Source organism: Bos taurus, chromosome 1 (genome assembly GCF_002263795.3).
Source record: "Bos taurus isolate L1 Dominette 01449 registration number 42190680 breed Hereford chromosome 1, ARS-UCD2.0, whole genome shotgun sequence".
Lineage (NCBI taxonomy): Eukaryota > Metazoa > Chordata > Mammalia > Artiodactyla > Bovidae > Bos > Bos taurus.
Genome location: NC_037328.1, coordinates 135415948 through 135430849, shown reverse-complemented (window position 1 = coordinate 135430849; position 14902 = coordinate 135415948). Strand labels below are relative to the sequence as shown.

At 52.0% G+C, this 14902-nt stretch overlaps 1 protein-coding gene across 1 annotated transcript in view; it reads right to left on the bottom strand.

The window, feature by feature from the left end:
• Positions 1–6855: 6855 nt before the first annotated feature.
• Positions 6856–14902, bottom strand: part of SLCO2A1 (solute carrier organic anion transporter family member 2A1) — an 87105-nt gene continuing 79058 nt past the window's right edge. Inside the window, 4 exon segments of the mRNA NM_174829.3 lie at positions 6856–6978; positions 7859–7982; positions 10394–10458; positions 14550–14713. Of these exon segments, the coding sequence (NP_777254.1) occupies positions 6858–6978; positions 7859–7982; positions 10394–10458; positions 14550–14713 (474 nt within the window). The 3' untranslated portion in view covers positions 6856–6857.

Here is a 14902-nt window from a genome sequence, read left to right as displayed (position 1 = left end):
GTCAAAGCTGTGGTTTTTCCAGTAGTCATGTATGGATGTGAGAGTTGGACCGTAAAGAAAGCTGAGCACCAAAGAATTGTTGCTTTTGAACTGTGGTGTTGGAGAAGACTCTTGGGAGTCCCTCGAACTCTCCGCAAGGAGATCAAACCAGTCAACCCTTAAGGAAATCAGTCCTAAATATTCATGGGAAGGACTGATGCTGAAGCCAAAACTCCAGTACTTTGGCTACCTGATGCGAAGGACTGATTCATTGGAAAAGACCCTGGTGCTGGGAAAGATTGAGGGCAGGAGGAGAAGGGGACAACAGAGGATGAGATGGTTGCATGGCATCACCGACTCAATGCACATGAATTTGAGCAAGCTTCAGGAGTTGGTGATGGACAGGGAAGCCTGGCTTGTTGCAGTCCATGGGGTTGCAAAGAGTCAGATACGACTGAGTGACTGAACTGAACTGACCACAGTTGGCTATGCCTCAGGTTCCTCATGGGAAATGGCATGACAATTGCATCTCTTTGGTGATGAATGAAGGTGCAAACTTATGTGAAGCTCTTAGGGCAGAGTCTGGGTGCTCAATACTCTGAACTGCTGAATGCTGGGCTGCAGGAGACCTTCTGGAATCTCAGAGTGAATAGAGAGGAAGCTGAGGTCAAGGAGCCAGATAAGAAGAGTGTGAAACACACCTCAGATTTACCCAGTGGGGACCCAGGGGAGAGCTTCTGCCTCTTCTGGACTCAACTGCTCCCTCTTCTGTAAGTTAAAGTCAGTGAAGTGTAATGAGGGCCAAGGTTTAAACAAATGTTGGGCCCCATCTGGAGGTCACGTTATGGATCTGGTGTCTGTAGAAGGGGGTTCCTGTCCTATCACACATGCATGGACCACAAAAGGGAGAAGCGGGCAGCAACACACTGGGGACCGCATGGACGTTCCTTTAAATTAGCTGCCATTTTGTGCCCTGAGACTCAACCTTTCTGACTCCCAGCTCCAAGCCTGAGTTTCTAGGGCTTGGGTGGGAAGACGGGAGAGGGGATGAGAGGGCATAGAGAAGCTTCCATCCCACCCTGGGCTGGGGCAGCCTTGGAACTCTGGCCAAGAAGGGGACTGCAAATGGGCAGTTCCTCCAAGCTCCAGAGGTGGGACTTCCTGGGAACTGGTGGGCAGGCTGGCATGGCTGGGGTGTCAAGAGGACCACACCTGGAAAGGTGAAAGGGCCCACTCGGGAGTCCCTTCCCAGTGTAGACAGAGTCCAGGAGGGGGCCTGAGTTAGGAGGACCTTCCTGGGATGTGTTGGCTGAGGCTTGAGGCCCTCTGTCGGGCCCAAGTGGGAAGAGGGGGGCCTGGGCACTGCCCCAGGAGCCAGAGGTGACCCCAGCTCTCCTTCATGCACCCTATGTCCAGTGAGTTCTCAGAACTCCTGGAATGTCTTCTCTTGCACCTTGCAGTTTCTTGAAATCTAGTCCATCTTGTAAGGATGGATCAAGCCCCTTCTCTGATCACTTGGTTGAATGTGCTCTCAGCCCTTGCACCTAATTCTTGCTTCTAATTATGTGACCTTGGAGGTTAGGAACCATATGTGCATCATCTTTTGTCCTCATCTACATCGGGGACTAAGTGAATAAATAAATAAGGCACAAGTGACAGCTGGGAGGGGACTAGTCCTACTGGCCTTTCAGGGCTGGTGGGAGCTCTGGCTGAGATTCCTCCACTGAGGATCGACTCACCCTCTCTTCCTCCTTAGGGCCTTTCTCTGGCTCTTCAGCCTCCCTGAGTCTTTGGCCTTTTGCCCCAGCAAGTCTCACCCCAGGAGACCCCTCTCCAAACCCCACATCTCCCTCTGCCACTACACCATCCGCTTCCTCTGAGCCAACCTCCCTCCTCATCTCCTCGTTCTTCTGCAAACTGCCTGCAGGTTCAGCCTTGCCTCAAATTAATCTCCTCGCCTTCGGGGACCCAATGTTCATGTCGCCGCCTTCAGAAAACTTTCTTCTGGCTGCACCCCCTCCCCCAGCACCTGGCAAACTTTGCTTACGTGTTGCAGTGAGCACCTGTCTCCATCTAGGTTTGCCCCAGTGGTGGAGGAGCCTAGAGCTTGTCCATCATATCTGCTTTGTCTCTTCTGAGCTCACAGAAGGATTATCTTTCCCCATCTCTGCGGCAGTTAGGCAGCAACAGCAACTAGTTCTGGCCAAGGGGCAGGAAGCGGAGGTGAAGCATGTAGCTTCTGTGCCAGAAGTTTACTTAGCGGTGCAAGATTTTCAAAGACTCCCTGGCACTGCCTCATCTGCCGTGGCAGTGTGTTATGTAAAGGAGGTACCGAGCCACTGCCCTGAGAGTCGCCCAGACTGACGGTGGACTTTGGGTGAGCAAGACGTGAGCTCTTGTTGCGTCATGTGACAGTTGGTGAGATTTGTTTGTTTCCCAGCACAGCCAAGCCTATCCCGAGTTCCCAGTTAAAGGAGTTTGTTAAATGAGCGGATGGTGTTGTGAGCTGTAAAGATCTGTGTACATTTTGGCCACTGTCATCAAGCTGAAACAGGTGCCCGCGGGGCAGGGACTTCATCAAACTGCGGTGACCCCCTGTGTGGTGTGGCAACAACACGGCAGGGTCAGGGTGGATCGCAGCAGATGAGTGGGCAGGGTGTGTCCTGGGAGAAAAACTTTCTCTCACTTATAATTTGCCAAGGGCTTGCCCACAACCTGTATACATATTTAATCTCTGATGAAAGGTTACAATGAATCCTGTGCTGTTGGCAGGAGATGGACATTTCTCCCAGGTATTTAATTCTTATGGTTGTAAAAAGATAGTGTTTTTCTGTTGGATTCACAGGTTTTTTTGTTTGTTTTCTTTCTCTTCTCTCTCTCTCTCTCTCTCTCACACACACATAGCCCCTGTCAATCTCTGGGAATCTATAATATAATATTTTAATAACAGTTTGATACTGACCGGATTCAGCCCCCAGATTAACTGTATCTCTCCATCTTTGGAAGCAGCTGGAGAAAATCACAATGTCGTTTTGTTTCCTAAGCAAAACCCTGCTGACTCGTCACCAAGTGGGGGTGTCTCCTTGAAGGTCTGTCTGCCTGTAGCTCTTCCAAGGCTTTTTCTCTTTAAAACCTTTCCCTCTTCGTCCCTTTTCTCTGTGACTCTCTTTAAACTCGTGGTGCTATAAGGCTGACGTGGTCCTGCTTAATGAACAGCTATAATGTTCTTGTTACTTGAATAGAAGGTGGGTAAGTGAAATATTACCTTTTCTCTCCACCTCCATTAACAACTTTACTTGGCCTTCAGTAGATTTCCCCACCTCTGTCTTGTGGTCCGGTGGACCTCCATGGGAACTGACTCAGTAGGGGAGCTGGAGCAGAGAGGGCTGGACAGCCTGATTGGAGTCCAGGCCCAACCAGTTTTTATTTGCATAAAGTTGATCACATGGTTACTTCCTTAATTTCAGATTCCTCATCTTCAAATGGAGCCTTAAGACCAATCTGGCCTCCAACATGCGGCTATGGCAAAGATCACCCAAAAGGGCTTTGGGCCAAAAGATGATTTATGGAGATATGGCATTTAATTCTACTGCATTTTCCCTCTCCTGTGCCAAGAAGGCTCAAAGAAGGATAAGACAAAAAGGTTCCTGCAGACCCTTCCTTCTCTGGCTTTTTCATCCAGCCCCTGAAGGGCTGGCAGGGGAGTGGTTTTCCTAGACTGGATGGGGGTGGAGGGGGCATCACTGGGGTACACAGGACCCTAGTCTTGGGATCCAGCCTCTGCAGAGTTTCCAGGCTCAGGGGAGAAACCGGGCTTCTAGGGGCCTCAGACCAGGAAAGGACCAAAAACCCACAGTGGCAGGACCCAAGGACATGTGGATGGCTCTGAGAGCCAAACCAAGGCTGACTGATGTTGACCTTCCAGCCAGGCAGCACCATGAAGGCCTGAAGTCAGACACAACCAATATAAAGAAATGACTGTGCCGCATTTGCACTTTCAGGCTTGCAGAGGGAGAAGTCCACTCTCAGGACTGATAGAACCTAATATAAATGTGGGCTCTTGCATTGTTTTCCATGTCCACTAGCCCCTGATTGGAGCCACCCAGGAAATCAGTCACCTCCACTCACATTTGAGCGGACCAAAGGCCTATTGTCAATTTCTCAGTGGTCCAAGCCTAAGTGGGCATCCCTAAGGCTCTGATGACCCTCACACAGGGTTTGACAACCACCCACATCAGCCTCACACAAAGGACCTGTTAAAAATGCCACTCCTGGTTTCCCTTCAGCCCCATATAAATAGCACCTGGGGCAGGGTGGAGAGGGTTGGGAATCTGCACTTTATTTTATTTATATATTTTTTTAAATTTTATTTTGTTTTTAAACTTTACAATATTGTATTGGTTTTGCCAAATATTGAGATGAATCCTCCACGGGTATTTTATTTGACTGTGCTGGGTCTTAGTTGCGACACGTGGGATCTAGTTCTCTGACCAGGGATCGAACCCAAACCCCTGCATTGGGAGTGCAGAGTCTTAGCCCTTGGACCACCAGGGAAGTCCCAGAGATCTGCATTTTAATGACACGCTCTATGAGAGTCCAACACTCAAGGAAGCTTGTTAAGCTTTGCACCTGAAGGGAAATGAAGGTGATACCATTACAGGTCCTGCAGGCAGATTTGCTGTAGGGTAGTTGTACTGGCTGTGACCAAGTGATCAGTGATGACTATGATATTAGTTCCACATCATATCATGGACTTAGCTGTCTGTGTCTTACCCCAGTTCTGCATATAAACTCAAGGGCAGGGATCAGAGACTCTGAGAGCCCAGCACTGTGGGGTCTTGACTGAAGGGACTTCACTGAAAGGACAAGAGGCACCTGCTGCTTCTCTGTACCAGCATGATAAGTTGGGAGTCGCATTACCTCCCATCCCCATGGTCTTAGGCCCCCAAGGATTGGGCAAGGGACAGTCTCTGGCCATAACATATAGGTTCTGTCTGCTCTCTAGCAAATATACATGACAGTACAAATTCATGACCAAGTTACATTATATTAATAGAAATATCAAAATAGAAAAAAGGCTTGGAATAGCAACCATCTTCTAGAATCTGAAGGCTGGCATTCATTGTTCATGAGCTCGGCTAAAGGCAGTGCCTTCAGAATTTGGTTAAACTGCAGAGAGAAGAACCAGGGTTAATTGCAGAGAATCATTTTCCAAGCATGACCACTGAAAGGGCTGAAACTGGCTTCTGAGGTTGCATTGAGCTTCCCTTCCTGAGTGAGATCTGTGGAAATAGAGCTGGTGGCTTTGGAATCAGGCTGTCTGTGTCACAGTGTCAGTAGCTTTCACAAAGACTTCAGACGATTGCACTGTGGCCACTGAGGTTCCATCATATGAGGCCTTTCCAGAGGTGGCTTCTGGAAGGGTCTTCTAAGAGCAGTGGCACTCAAGAGATCTGCATGTGACCATGACCAATGTCCAGCAACTCCAGAGGACATGGTAAGTCAGCTCCCTATACAGTAAAGGCCAGGAGCAGACTCAGTATGCTGAGGCATGGACAGTCAAGGTTCTGTTGATAATCTCCAGGTTCTTGCTGTGTGTCCCTCCCTGCCCAGTGAGCCTGCTCTGGGAGGCAGCCTTAGTGTAGATGGAGGGCAGGGAAGCTCCAGGGAGAACCATGCCCCCCCAGTGCTGCCTTGCACAAAGTTGGTCTCCAATAAACATTTGTGGATGAAAGGAGTCCTTCGTTGGCTTCTGACTCTGAACCTCCACCCAGGGCAGCAGTACCTCTCAGCCCAAGCCCAGGGAAGGCACCCACCTCACTGGAGGCAGTGAGAAGAGGCTGAGAAAACGCTAATAAGCACAAGCATGTTCAAAACCAGGAAAGTCAACCTCTCAGGCCTCTACTCTGTGGGCTACAGGAGACCAGACAGCTTGACGGCTTTTGACATTCGCTGGACTTCCTAACCTGATTGCTGACATCCCTGACAGCCTCTCTTTACTCCACGACCCACAGGCTAAAGTCCAGATGGAGAAGCCCATGTGAAGCCACCTCATCTGCACCCGAGTCAGCTTTGGGGAGGGTGGTCCTCCCATCACTCTGAGATGAGGAGTCCTGTCTCCCCACTGTGGGGTGGGGGCCAGGTGTCATGGCCATCCACAGCCAGCCACAGGTCTTCACCACCATGTGACTTTCTTAGTGTGAGACATACTCCTGGAAAGACGGAGATAAACCTACACAGAGCTGGGTACAGAAGAGTCTACAGTTAACGTGAACACCATTTGGATGGCCTGTCTTCAGGTGTTAGTCCGAGCTCTGGTCCTGAGCGTGGGTAGCTGAGAGGACCCACTGGCCATACTTCCCCATGAGAGCTTCCAAAGCAGCCTCTTGGGCAGGAAGCGAGGATCGGAGGGGAAGCAAGTCGGTCCTCCTAGGCTCTGTGCTGGTGTTGAACCCAGATACAAAAGGGACTGCAGCCAGCCTCCCCTCCCCTAGCCTGGCTCTGGTCAGTAATAACTCACCCCCCTCCCTCTTTCCTCTGGGCAGATACCCAGAGGTCTCCCCACAGAGAAACCACAGAGCTGGTGAGGGACCGGCGGGGCTGCGTCAGTGAGCATCCCCATCGCGCAGGACGAAACTGGGCTTGTGGGGGCCTCGCCCAAGGGGCCAGGAGAGACCCAGCCCTCCACCTCTGTGCCCACCAGGCCCCTGGGCACCCTGGGGGTGCTCCGGGAGGAGGAGACAGGGAAAGCTAATGGTGATGGGGTTTTCTTTCTCATTTATGAAACAGAAAGGAGGCGCCGTGGTAACGTTAGTAAATATGGGCAGGTATGGGGGCAGGTCCGCTCTCAGGAGCAGGGCAGCAGCTGAGGCCGAGGGTCAGATGAGGCTGGCCGCCTTCTCCTGAACATTGTACTCTTTGTTCTTCTTCACCCGCCAGCTGATGAAGATAAGCAGCACTGAGCCCAGAGCCTTGTAGGCCACCTGCAGGCCCAGGTACCTGTGAAGCAGGAGGCAGGACACGTGAGGGGTATGGCGACTCTGTGGCCAGGGCCACTGAGCAGAGCAGAATCATTGTCACAGTGGCCCCGGGGTCATGTGTCATCACCACTCAGGTAAGGATCCGTCCCCAGCTGAGTGGGAGCCACCTTCCTCATCCCTTTTGTGCACAAGCCTAGAGAGGCTTGTAGGACGTGGGAGCTACGTGGGACTCCCAGTCCAGTGCTCCTTGTTGCCACCTTCCTTGGTGCCCCTCACCCCCCAGAGGGCCAGTGAAACACTGCAGCACCAGCCATCTGGGAGGGTGCTGTGTCCCAGCACAGCCAGGAAGGGTGCCTTCTCCCTGCCCTCTTGGTCTGCCTTCCTCCTGGACTTCTATGCCCCTCCCACAGCATTTCCAGACCCCGTCCAGCCCCCTGAAGCCCACTCTCCCCACTTTGTTTGTGACAAGACAGCAGGTGAGGTGGCTGAAGGGGTGCAGAGCTCAGTGGTGCTGCAGCTGGGCTTGGTCCCACCTGCCCTTGGTCTCTGCCAGGAGCTATGATGGGCCACCTCTTCCCGAGCAATAGGAGGCTGGCCTGGCATCATCGTTCCACAGCCATGACCTCTTCCTTTAATAACCCTCTTTGTGATGCTGTCCCTCTCGAGGGCCAGGGGGGCCTGAAGACGGGGGCCAGGACACATCAGAGCAGCCTCTGGGTCTTGTTACTTGGATGGCTCTCTGTGAGCCTGACTTGCTGGTCAGTGGTGGCCCCCACTCCTGCCCATGGCAAGTTCCCCTCCAGCTCTCCCTCGCAGGCCTGAGAGCCTCACAATTGCCACTGGAGTGATGACCGCCCTTTACTCGGGCCTGGGGCCTGGCGCATCGTGCAGGCTCTCACCTGTTCCGGAGAGCATTGTTGTCATAGTAGACACAGGCCCCTCTCCTTCCCGAGCACTTTGCGCTCCACAGGATGCAGGAGTAGTCAATGGTGAGGCCATAGAGGGCTGGAGACGGCAACCAGGCTAGCATCAGCAGGAAGAGAGTTGAGAGAGCTCAGGTCACTTGGAGCTGTCAGCAGAGGCACCAGGGCAGGGTGGGGACCCAGGTGCCTGGGGCCCCTACACAGCTCACAGGCATGAGAACAGCTCTGCCCCAACCCTGGGAACCACAGTGACTTTGGAAAGCAGACTAGCTTTCTGTGAAGCCTGAATTACTCTTTCACTGGAGGCTCAGAAGAGAAGAGGGACCTGAGCCATCCTTCCAGGACAGTGAGCTGCAGGTGTCCCCTTGTACCAGCTCAGACAGGTACCAGAGTTCCCACGCTTGGGATTGCTGGGCTCACCGGGTGGCAGGAGAAGGCTCTTGAGGACACCGACTCCTCAGGCCCTCAGGGCAACCCAGAGGCAAGCAGGTGCCCTCATTTTAATGGGGAGGAAGGTGGGCTCGGCTGGCTCACCTTTGCATAGCCAAGCAGAGTCAGGGCTGGACTTGGAACCCTAGTTCTCGGAGGTTCGAATCCCGCGTTCTTCCACAATGGCAAGCTGCCCTTAGACAGCAAGCACCACCTCCAGGCCCCCAACACCCTGGGTGTTCAGAGCCTCTGCCCCAAAGCTGAGTGCTGAGAACTGGTCCAGCAGGGGCCGTGCCCTATGGCTGCTGAATATTCAGGTCAGTCCTGCATCCTTAGCTACGGGTCTAGACAGGGGCAGGCTTGGCCAGATCCACACCCCGGTCAGGCCACCCCATTCTCAGACCCACTGAAAACAGCCTCCCAGACTCTGTTTAGGGCCCTGTGAGAAGCTGCTTCTGGGGGGAAGAAACAGGCAATGTTCTGCTTGTGGCTCTGCTGTGAAGTGGGGACCTTTAAGAACCAGCCTCTGTATCAGACCTGCTTGCTCCCAAATCTCCAGGTGAATGGGGGATGGAAGTTGGCCACAAGGAATGACCTTCCTAAATGATGTTCCCTGAATAGAAATGAAGTCCACAAAAATTTCTAACTAAGTTCCAGTGGGTAATTTGAAGCTGGCCAAGTCCTTTTCTCTACCCAGGGTGGAATTGCATTCTTGGGTGATGAATGGATCCCTCCAGCCTGCAATTTCTATCTGTGATCTCACATTGAGTTATCTGAGCTTGAATGAAAAAAACAAAGGCAGCAGGTGCTTTGAGCACAGGAGGGGGTGTTTTCACAGTGGTGGGAAGAAGCAGGGCGAGGTGCTCCAGAGCCTATCCTAGCTGCCGTTGAGCTGGGTAGAATGTAAGGTTTCCTTCCCAGTGGAGGTTTCAGAGCAAGTTATAAATGATAAGTTATAAATGGAAAGGCACTGTGGTGACAACTGTGCCTCTGCCATTAGGACAGGGTAGACCCTGGTGCTTTGTGTCCTCGTAATATAGGCCAGAGGAGCAGAGTCTCAAGAAGGGGGCTTTCGGAGCAAGTGGCCAGAGACCAAGAAACTCCACTGACAGAACTGGCTCACTCCTCCTTATCCCACACTCACCCAACTTTGGTAGGAGAGGGCCCCCGCTGGTTAGGCCCAGGAGAGACATCACCCACACACCCCAGGGTGATCATGGAAGTTGCTACAGAGTGAAGCACAGCCAGGCTCCCGAATAATAATGCACTGCAGGCTTTTCAGGGATTTCAGCATTTAAGGTCAGAAAGTGCACTCTGATGCCAACTGAAGTCTCGTCACTGAAGTCAGCATATTCCCCACTGCAGTGGGAACCCCCAGGGTCCTTAATAAATCCCTCCTCAATCAGTGCCTTTATTTCCTGTACCTGTCACTGCAAGTCTCCATATGAGTGCCTTGTGTTTAATCCAGTGCCTGGAGGCAGCCAGAGGGGACAGTCCAGCATGAGCAGTCTGGGAAAGGACCTGCAGCGTCCTCACACCTGGGGCGAGCTGGGTGCTTGCAGATGCCTGCAGACAGCGCATTCACAGCCAGTCCTGATCCCTGGGCACAGCGCCCTTCCTCCTCGGGCTCTCACTGCTTTGGCAGGGTTTGCCAGCAGAGGGCCCCCCTTTGCTGAATAGAGGTAGGAGGAGTGGATTTTGTAAAATGGAAGGGAAGCCAGGGCTGGGCTCTGCTGCTGTTCTGGCTGCGGCAGGAACGCGAGGTTTTATTCCTACAGTGAATTCTTGGAGAGAGATGAAAAAATACCTACACTCAGCATTCTATTAGGCATTCGCAGCTGTGTCCACTTTTCCTTCTTACACAGTTTCGTTTGGAATTAATGCCATAGATGGAAACTTTCCTAATCTCAAGTGATGCGGAAACAGTCCATATGGGATTTGGCATTTGCTGTTGTGCTTATTATGTACAGCTTCTTATGACAGAGATGAGATGGGGCTTTTCCCCTCCGCACCCCACACCCCACAGCCCTCTGATTTCCCTTAATCTGGGGCCACCAGGAAGGGGGCGTCCCTGATACTCACCCAGCAGACGCATCAGCAAGAACTGCACTCCGATGGCGAAGGACTTTTCATCCTGGTTCACCACACTGAAAAGGCAAACAGGAAATCAGCCGGGGCAGGACTCAGGGCTGAGCCTTCCCTCTGCTGGTGCAGTCAGCCTCAGGGCGCATCAGACCTGCCCTCGAGAGGCCCCCCTGGCTTCCCCTGGGCCCTGTGCTCCTATTGTTCCTCTGGTGGATCTCACAGTGTGATCATTGCACCAACAGCATCATCAGCATCCCCTGGGAACTTGTTAGAAATGCAGATTCTCAGGGTGCACCTCAGATGAAGAAGCAGATGCTCTGGGGGTGAGGCCCCGCCCTCTGTATTGTAAGAAGCCCTCTAGAAGATTCTGTGCACACTCAGGTTTGAGAACCACTGGTCTCTGTGATTTTCAGGGCTGCCCAGAGCTCCCTCCAAGAGGCAGAGGACAGAGCATCTGGGAACCAGAGGATACTGAAGGCTGTGTTTATGGCAACAGGTCTGAATAGCTCTGGTGGTGTTTTACAGCAGTAGAAGACAGCCCTGATGCAAAGTGTAGCCAGAGCCCCTGGGCTGAGGGCTCCTTTGAGCAGCTAACAGAATCCTCCACTTTGGGCTGGGGCGGTGGGCATGTGACCTGTGTGGCCTTGCCGGGCTCCACACTCCGAAAGGCCCCATGTTCGCTTCAGTGCTCTGCTGTGGCTGGCTTGACATTCTTGATAATTTTGGAACCAGGAGCCTTGCATTTCCATTTTGCACTGGGTCCTGCAAATTATGCAGCCAGTCCTGCCCCTGCCCTTCTTCCCTCTAGAGGAGGAAAGCACTTGCCTGAGGAAGGAGACTGAGAGAGGAGAGGGAGGCTGTCTGGAGGAGGAATTGCTGGGCCCTGCCATGCCAGCTAGGCAGGGAGCGGAGAGGAAGGCCCCCATCCACGACATGGGGAGTCAGGAGTGGGCCAGCCAGGGCACCAGGCTTCCATGTGCCCTGAGCGCACACTCCTGAGTGGGAGCTGGTTGGGGGAAAGCATTCAGAGCTGAAGGGAATTCAGATCTCCACACACATATTGTTTTATTTCCACAGTTCTGCTAGCAAACTGGAAAGGGACCATCTTTCAGCTTCTCAGAATCCCCACTGGGGTGAAGCAGGGGAGAGGTACCCACTGGGAGCCCCCAGTGGAAAGTGCCTCAAATCCCAATCTAATGGACACTCCCTTTATTGAAATAAGTCCCTTCAATGGGCCAATCCACAATAGATGGATTTGTTTTGGTCCTTTGCTTCCATGTTTTGGTCCTTATCTCTGGATAGACTCTCCTGGTTTCTCAACTAAATGGGACTTGGGAACCCCAAACTGGCTTCTAACAGAGAGTTTGAGTTCCTTGTGATCTCTGCCCCTTCACCCCTGAACTAACACTGGCTCTCTGACCTCTGTCTTGTGATACATTATTGGCACATCTTCACTCCCAGACTGTATTTCCATGCCTGCTTGAGGGCCATGAGTGATACAAATAAGGTTTGGGCCACGTACAACATTGGCTTTACCCCTCACCTTCTTTGCACTACATAGCATCCATTCTTTCATCTTTCCCAGGGGAATTTATCTTTAAATTATTTGGGGATACTGGGGCCTCTTCTTCAATTTCACTCCAGCTCCTGACCAAACTTGGAGGGGATAGATTTTTCTAAAAAAGCCCACCCTGGGGTTCAAATGGTGCTTTCCCTCCACTACTTCCTCATCCCTGATGAGTGGCAGTCCTCTGGGAGGCAATCTAACAGCAATGCCCTTCTCCAATGTTTGGGGGCTTCCCTATGAAATTTCTTTATTCTATTCCCTCTCTTTGTCATGGCCACCCATGTACCTTTCTCAGAATTACTGGGTCCACTGTGGTCCATCTGACCTGGAGTGCAAGAAGGGACCCACACGCAGGGGCCTTGAGTGAAAGCATGAGTACTTGGAATGCACAGATGCAGAGCGGTAGAGGAGAGGGTGGCGACGGTGTTGAGACAAGCAACCTACTCTGAGCACCCCTACACATTCTCGTGGAGTATGCTAAGAATGTAAGGGCCTGACTGTGTGCTTCCTGGGTCATTTCCCAAGGGTGTGGTTGCAGTGAACAGACCTAAGGCATGAGGTAAAAGCTGCTAGACCTGCTGCAGGCTTGGTCTATAGAAGCAGTAGCTCTCCCAAGCTCAGTGCTCCTCAGCTGTGCCCTACACCCACTGCAGTGACACATACACCTGAAGCCCTCCACGTCACCCAGTAGGACATGGGGTCACAAATAAATGATGCAGCATGAGCTTCACATTGCTTGCTGTCCTGTGAGCAACAAAGTCCTTTGCCTTTGACCTAGGAGTCTTCCGGCTTCTGCCAGCATCCTTATGAAACAGTAACAGAAACAGGAGCTCGGTAGTTTGCAAGCTAACTTGTAAATAGGATAAAACCCCAGACTCCTCAACTCCTAGTCTTCTGGGGAAACTAGCTGTTGATAAGAATAGTAATAATAATTTGGTGGTAATAATTCTTCCAGTAGTCATGTATGGATGTGAGAGTTGGACTATAAAGAAAGCTGAGCGCTGAAGAATTGATGCTTTTGAAATGTGATGTTGGAGAAGACCCTTGAGAGTCCCTTGGACAGCAAGGAGATCCAACCAGTCCATCCTAAAGGAAATCAGCCCTGAATATTCATTGGAAGGACTGATGCTGAAGCTGAAACTCCAATACTTTGGCCACATGACGTGAAGAACTGATTCACTGGAAAAGACCCTGATGCTGGGAAAGATTGAAGGCAGGAGGAGAAGGGGATGACAGAGGATGAAATTGTTGGATGGCATCACCGACTCAATGGAAATGAATTTGAGTAAACTCTGGTAGTTTGTGATGGACAGGGAGGCCTGGTGTGCTGCAGTCCATGGGACTGCAAAGAGTCAAACATGACTGAGAACTGAACTGAACTGAACTGAATAATTTGGTAAATATTGATAATGAACCATTATGCAGAGCAAAGCAATTTACAACCCCCACATGAATCCTTTGAGGCCAATATCATTAATGCCCTTTCATTCATGAGGAAGGGCTTCTTAGGTGATACAGTGGTAAAGAATCTGCCTTTCAATGCAGGAGACACAGAGATGTGGGTTTGATCCTTGAGTGGGGAAGATCCCCTGGAGTAGGAAATGGCAACCCACTCCAGATTCTTGCCTGGAAAATTCCATGGACAGAAGAACCTGGCAGGCTATGTCTATGGGGTTGCAGAACTGGACACAACTGAGTGACTAAGCACACACATACATGAGGAAATTGAGACTTGGTGAACTTGACAACACTGAAGGACATTTAGCCAGTTTATGGTAGAGCTAGGCCTTTGACCCTGGACCGGGTCTTTCAAATCCTGTTTTTCCATCTCTGTTGCCAGACTGATAAGGACAGGAGGGAGGTAGGCAGGGGTAAGTTATGCCAACTTGGTTGAAACCTTATTTTCTCCTTTCCAGAGGGTGAGGTGAATGGAGGGTCATTTCATGTCAACACCTCAGGGGCAGCTTGGTGTCACTGTAACAGGACACCTGCCTTGGCCTGCCGCCTGTCCTGCCCTCCCTTCTGACCTGGCTCCTAGTACACGGGGGCTTTTCTCATTGTCATCCTTTCCACAGTCCTTATTCTGTCTCTGGAACTTTTCTCGTTTTCCTTCTCTGATTTTATGCCTCTAACTGAATTCTCCTCCCTCCTCTCTGTTCTTTTGAGAGTTAAAGATAGGTGAATCTACAGGTGTGGAGTCAGCGTGGAGCCTGGAAGCCTGGAGGGGTCACGTGGCTCAGCCGGCAGGCTCCGCCTCCTCTCCAGGCCCCGCCTCCTCTCCAGGCCCCGCCTCCTCTCCAGGCCCCGCCTCCTCTCCAGGCCCCGCCTCCTCTCCAGGCTCCGCCTCCTCCTCCCTCCTCATACAGGATGGAGAGGCAGAGACACCCACCAAATGAGGCTGCAGTATGGAACTCCACACGGGCTGGCACCAAAGCCCTGACACTGGCGCACTAGTATTATCTCCCTGCATCACCCCAAGAATATCTCATGTCCGAGGACTCAGAGGACCAGGAGAGGCAGGAGAGCTGAGAAGGGGGCAGCTGGACGTTAAGTGAGGGGAGCGTTGGGAAGGAGAGGTGCACTCACCGCAGCACCATCATGTAGAGGGGGTTGTGCGAGATGCAGGCTATGAGCGCCGCAAAGGAGATGAGGAAGATGGTTGGGAGCAGGAAGTGGGCGCAGGAGACGGGACACGGGCCTGTCTTCGCTGAACCAGATCCCCTGTTAACGCAGCTGCAGTTCAAGTAGATCTTGGAAGGAGATGGAGGGGAACAGGGGAAACCTGCTGTTATTATTTCGAGTCCACACACTTTAAATGCCTGCTCCAACGGTCACCCCTCTGCCCTCCCTGGGGACCTGGTGATGCTAGATGCAGAGACTGGAGAAGAGATGAGGTGGGGATTTCAGGTGCCCCGGGGATCTCGCTTCTGATCACTGGG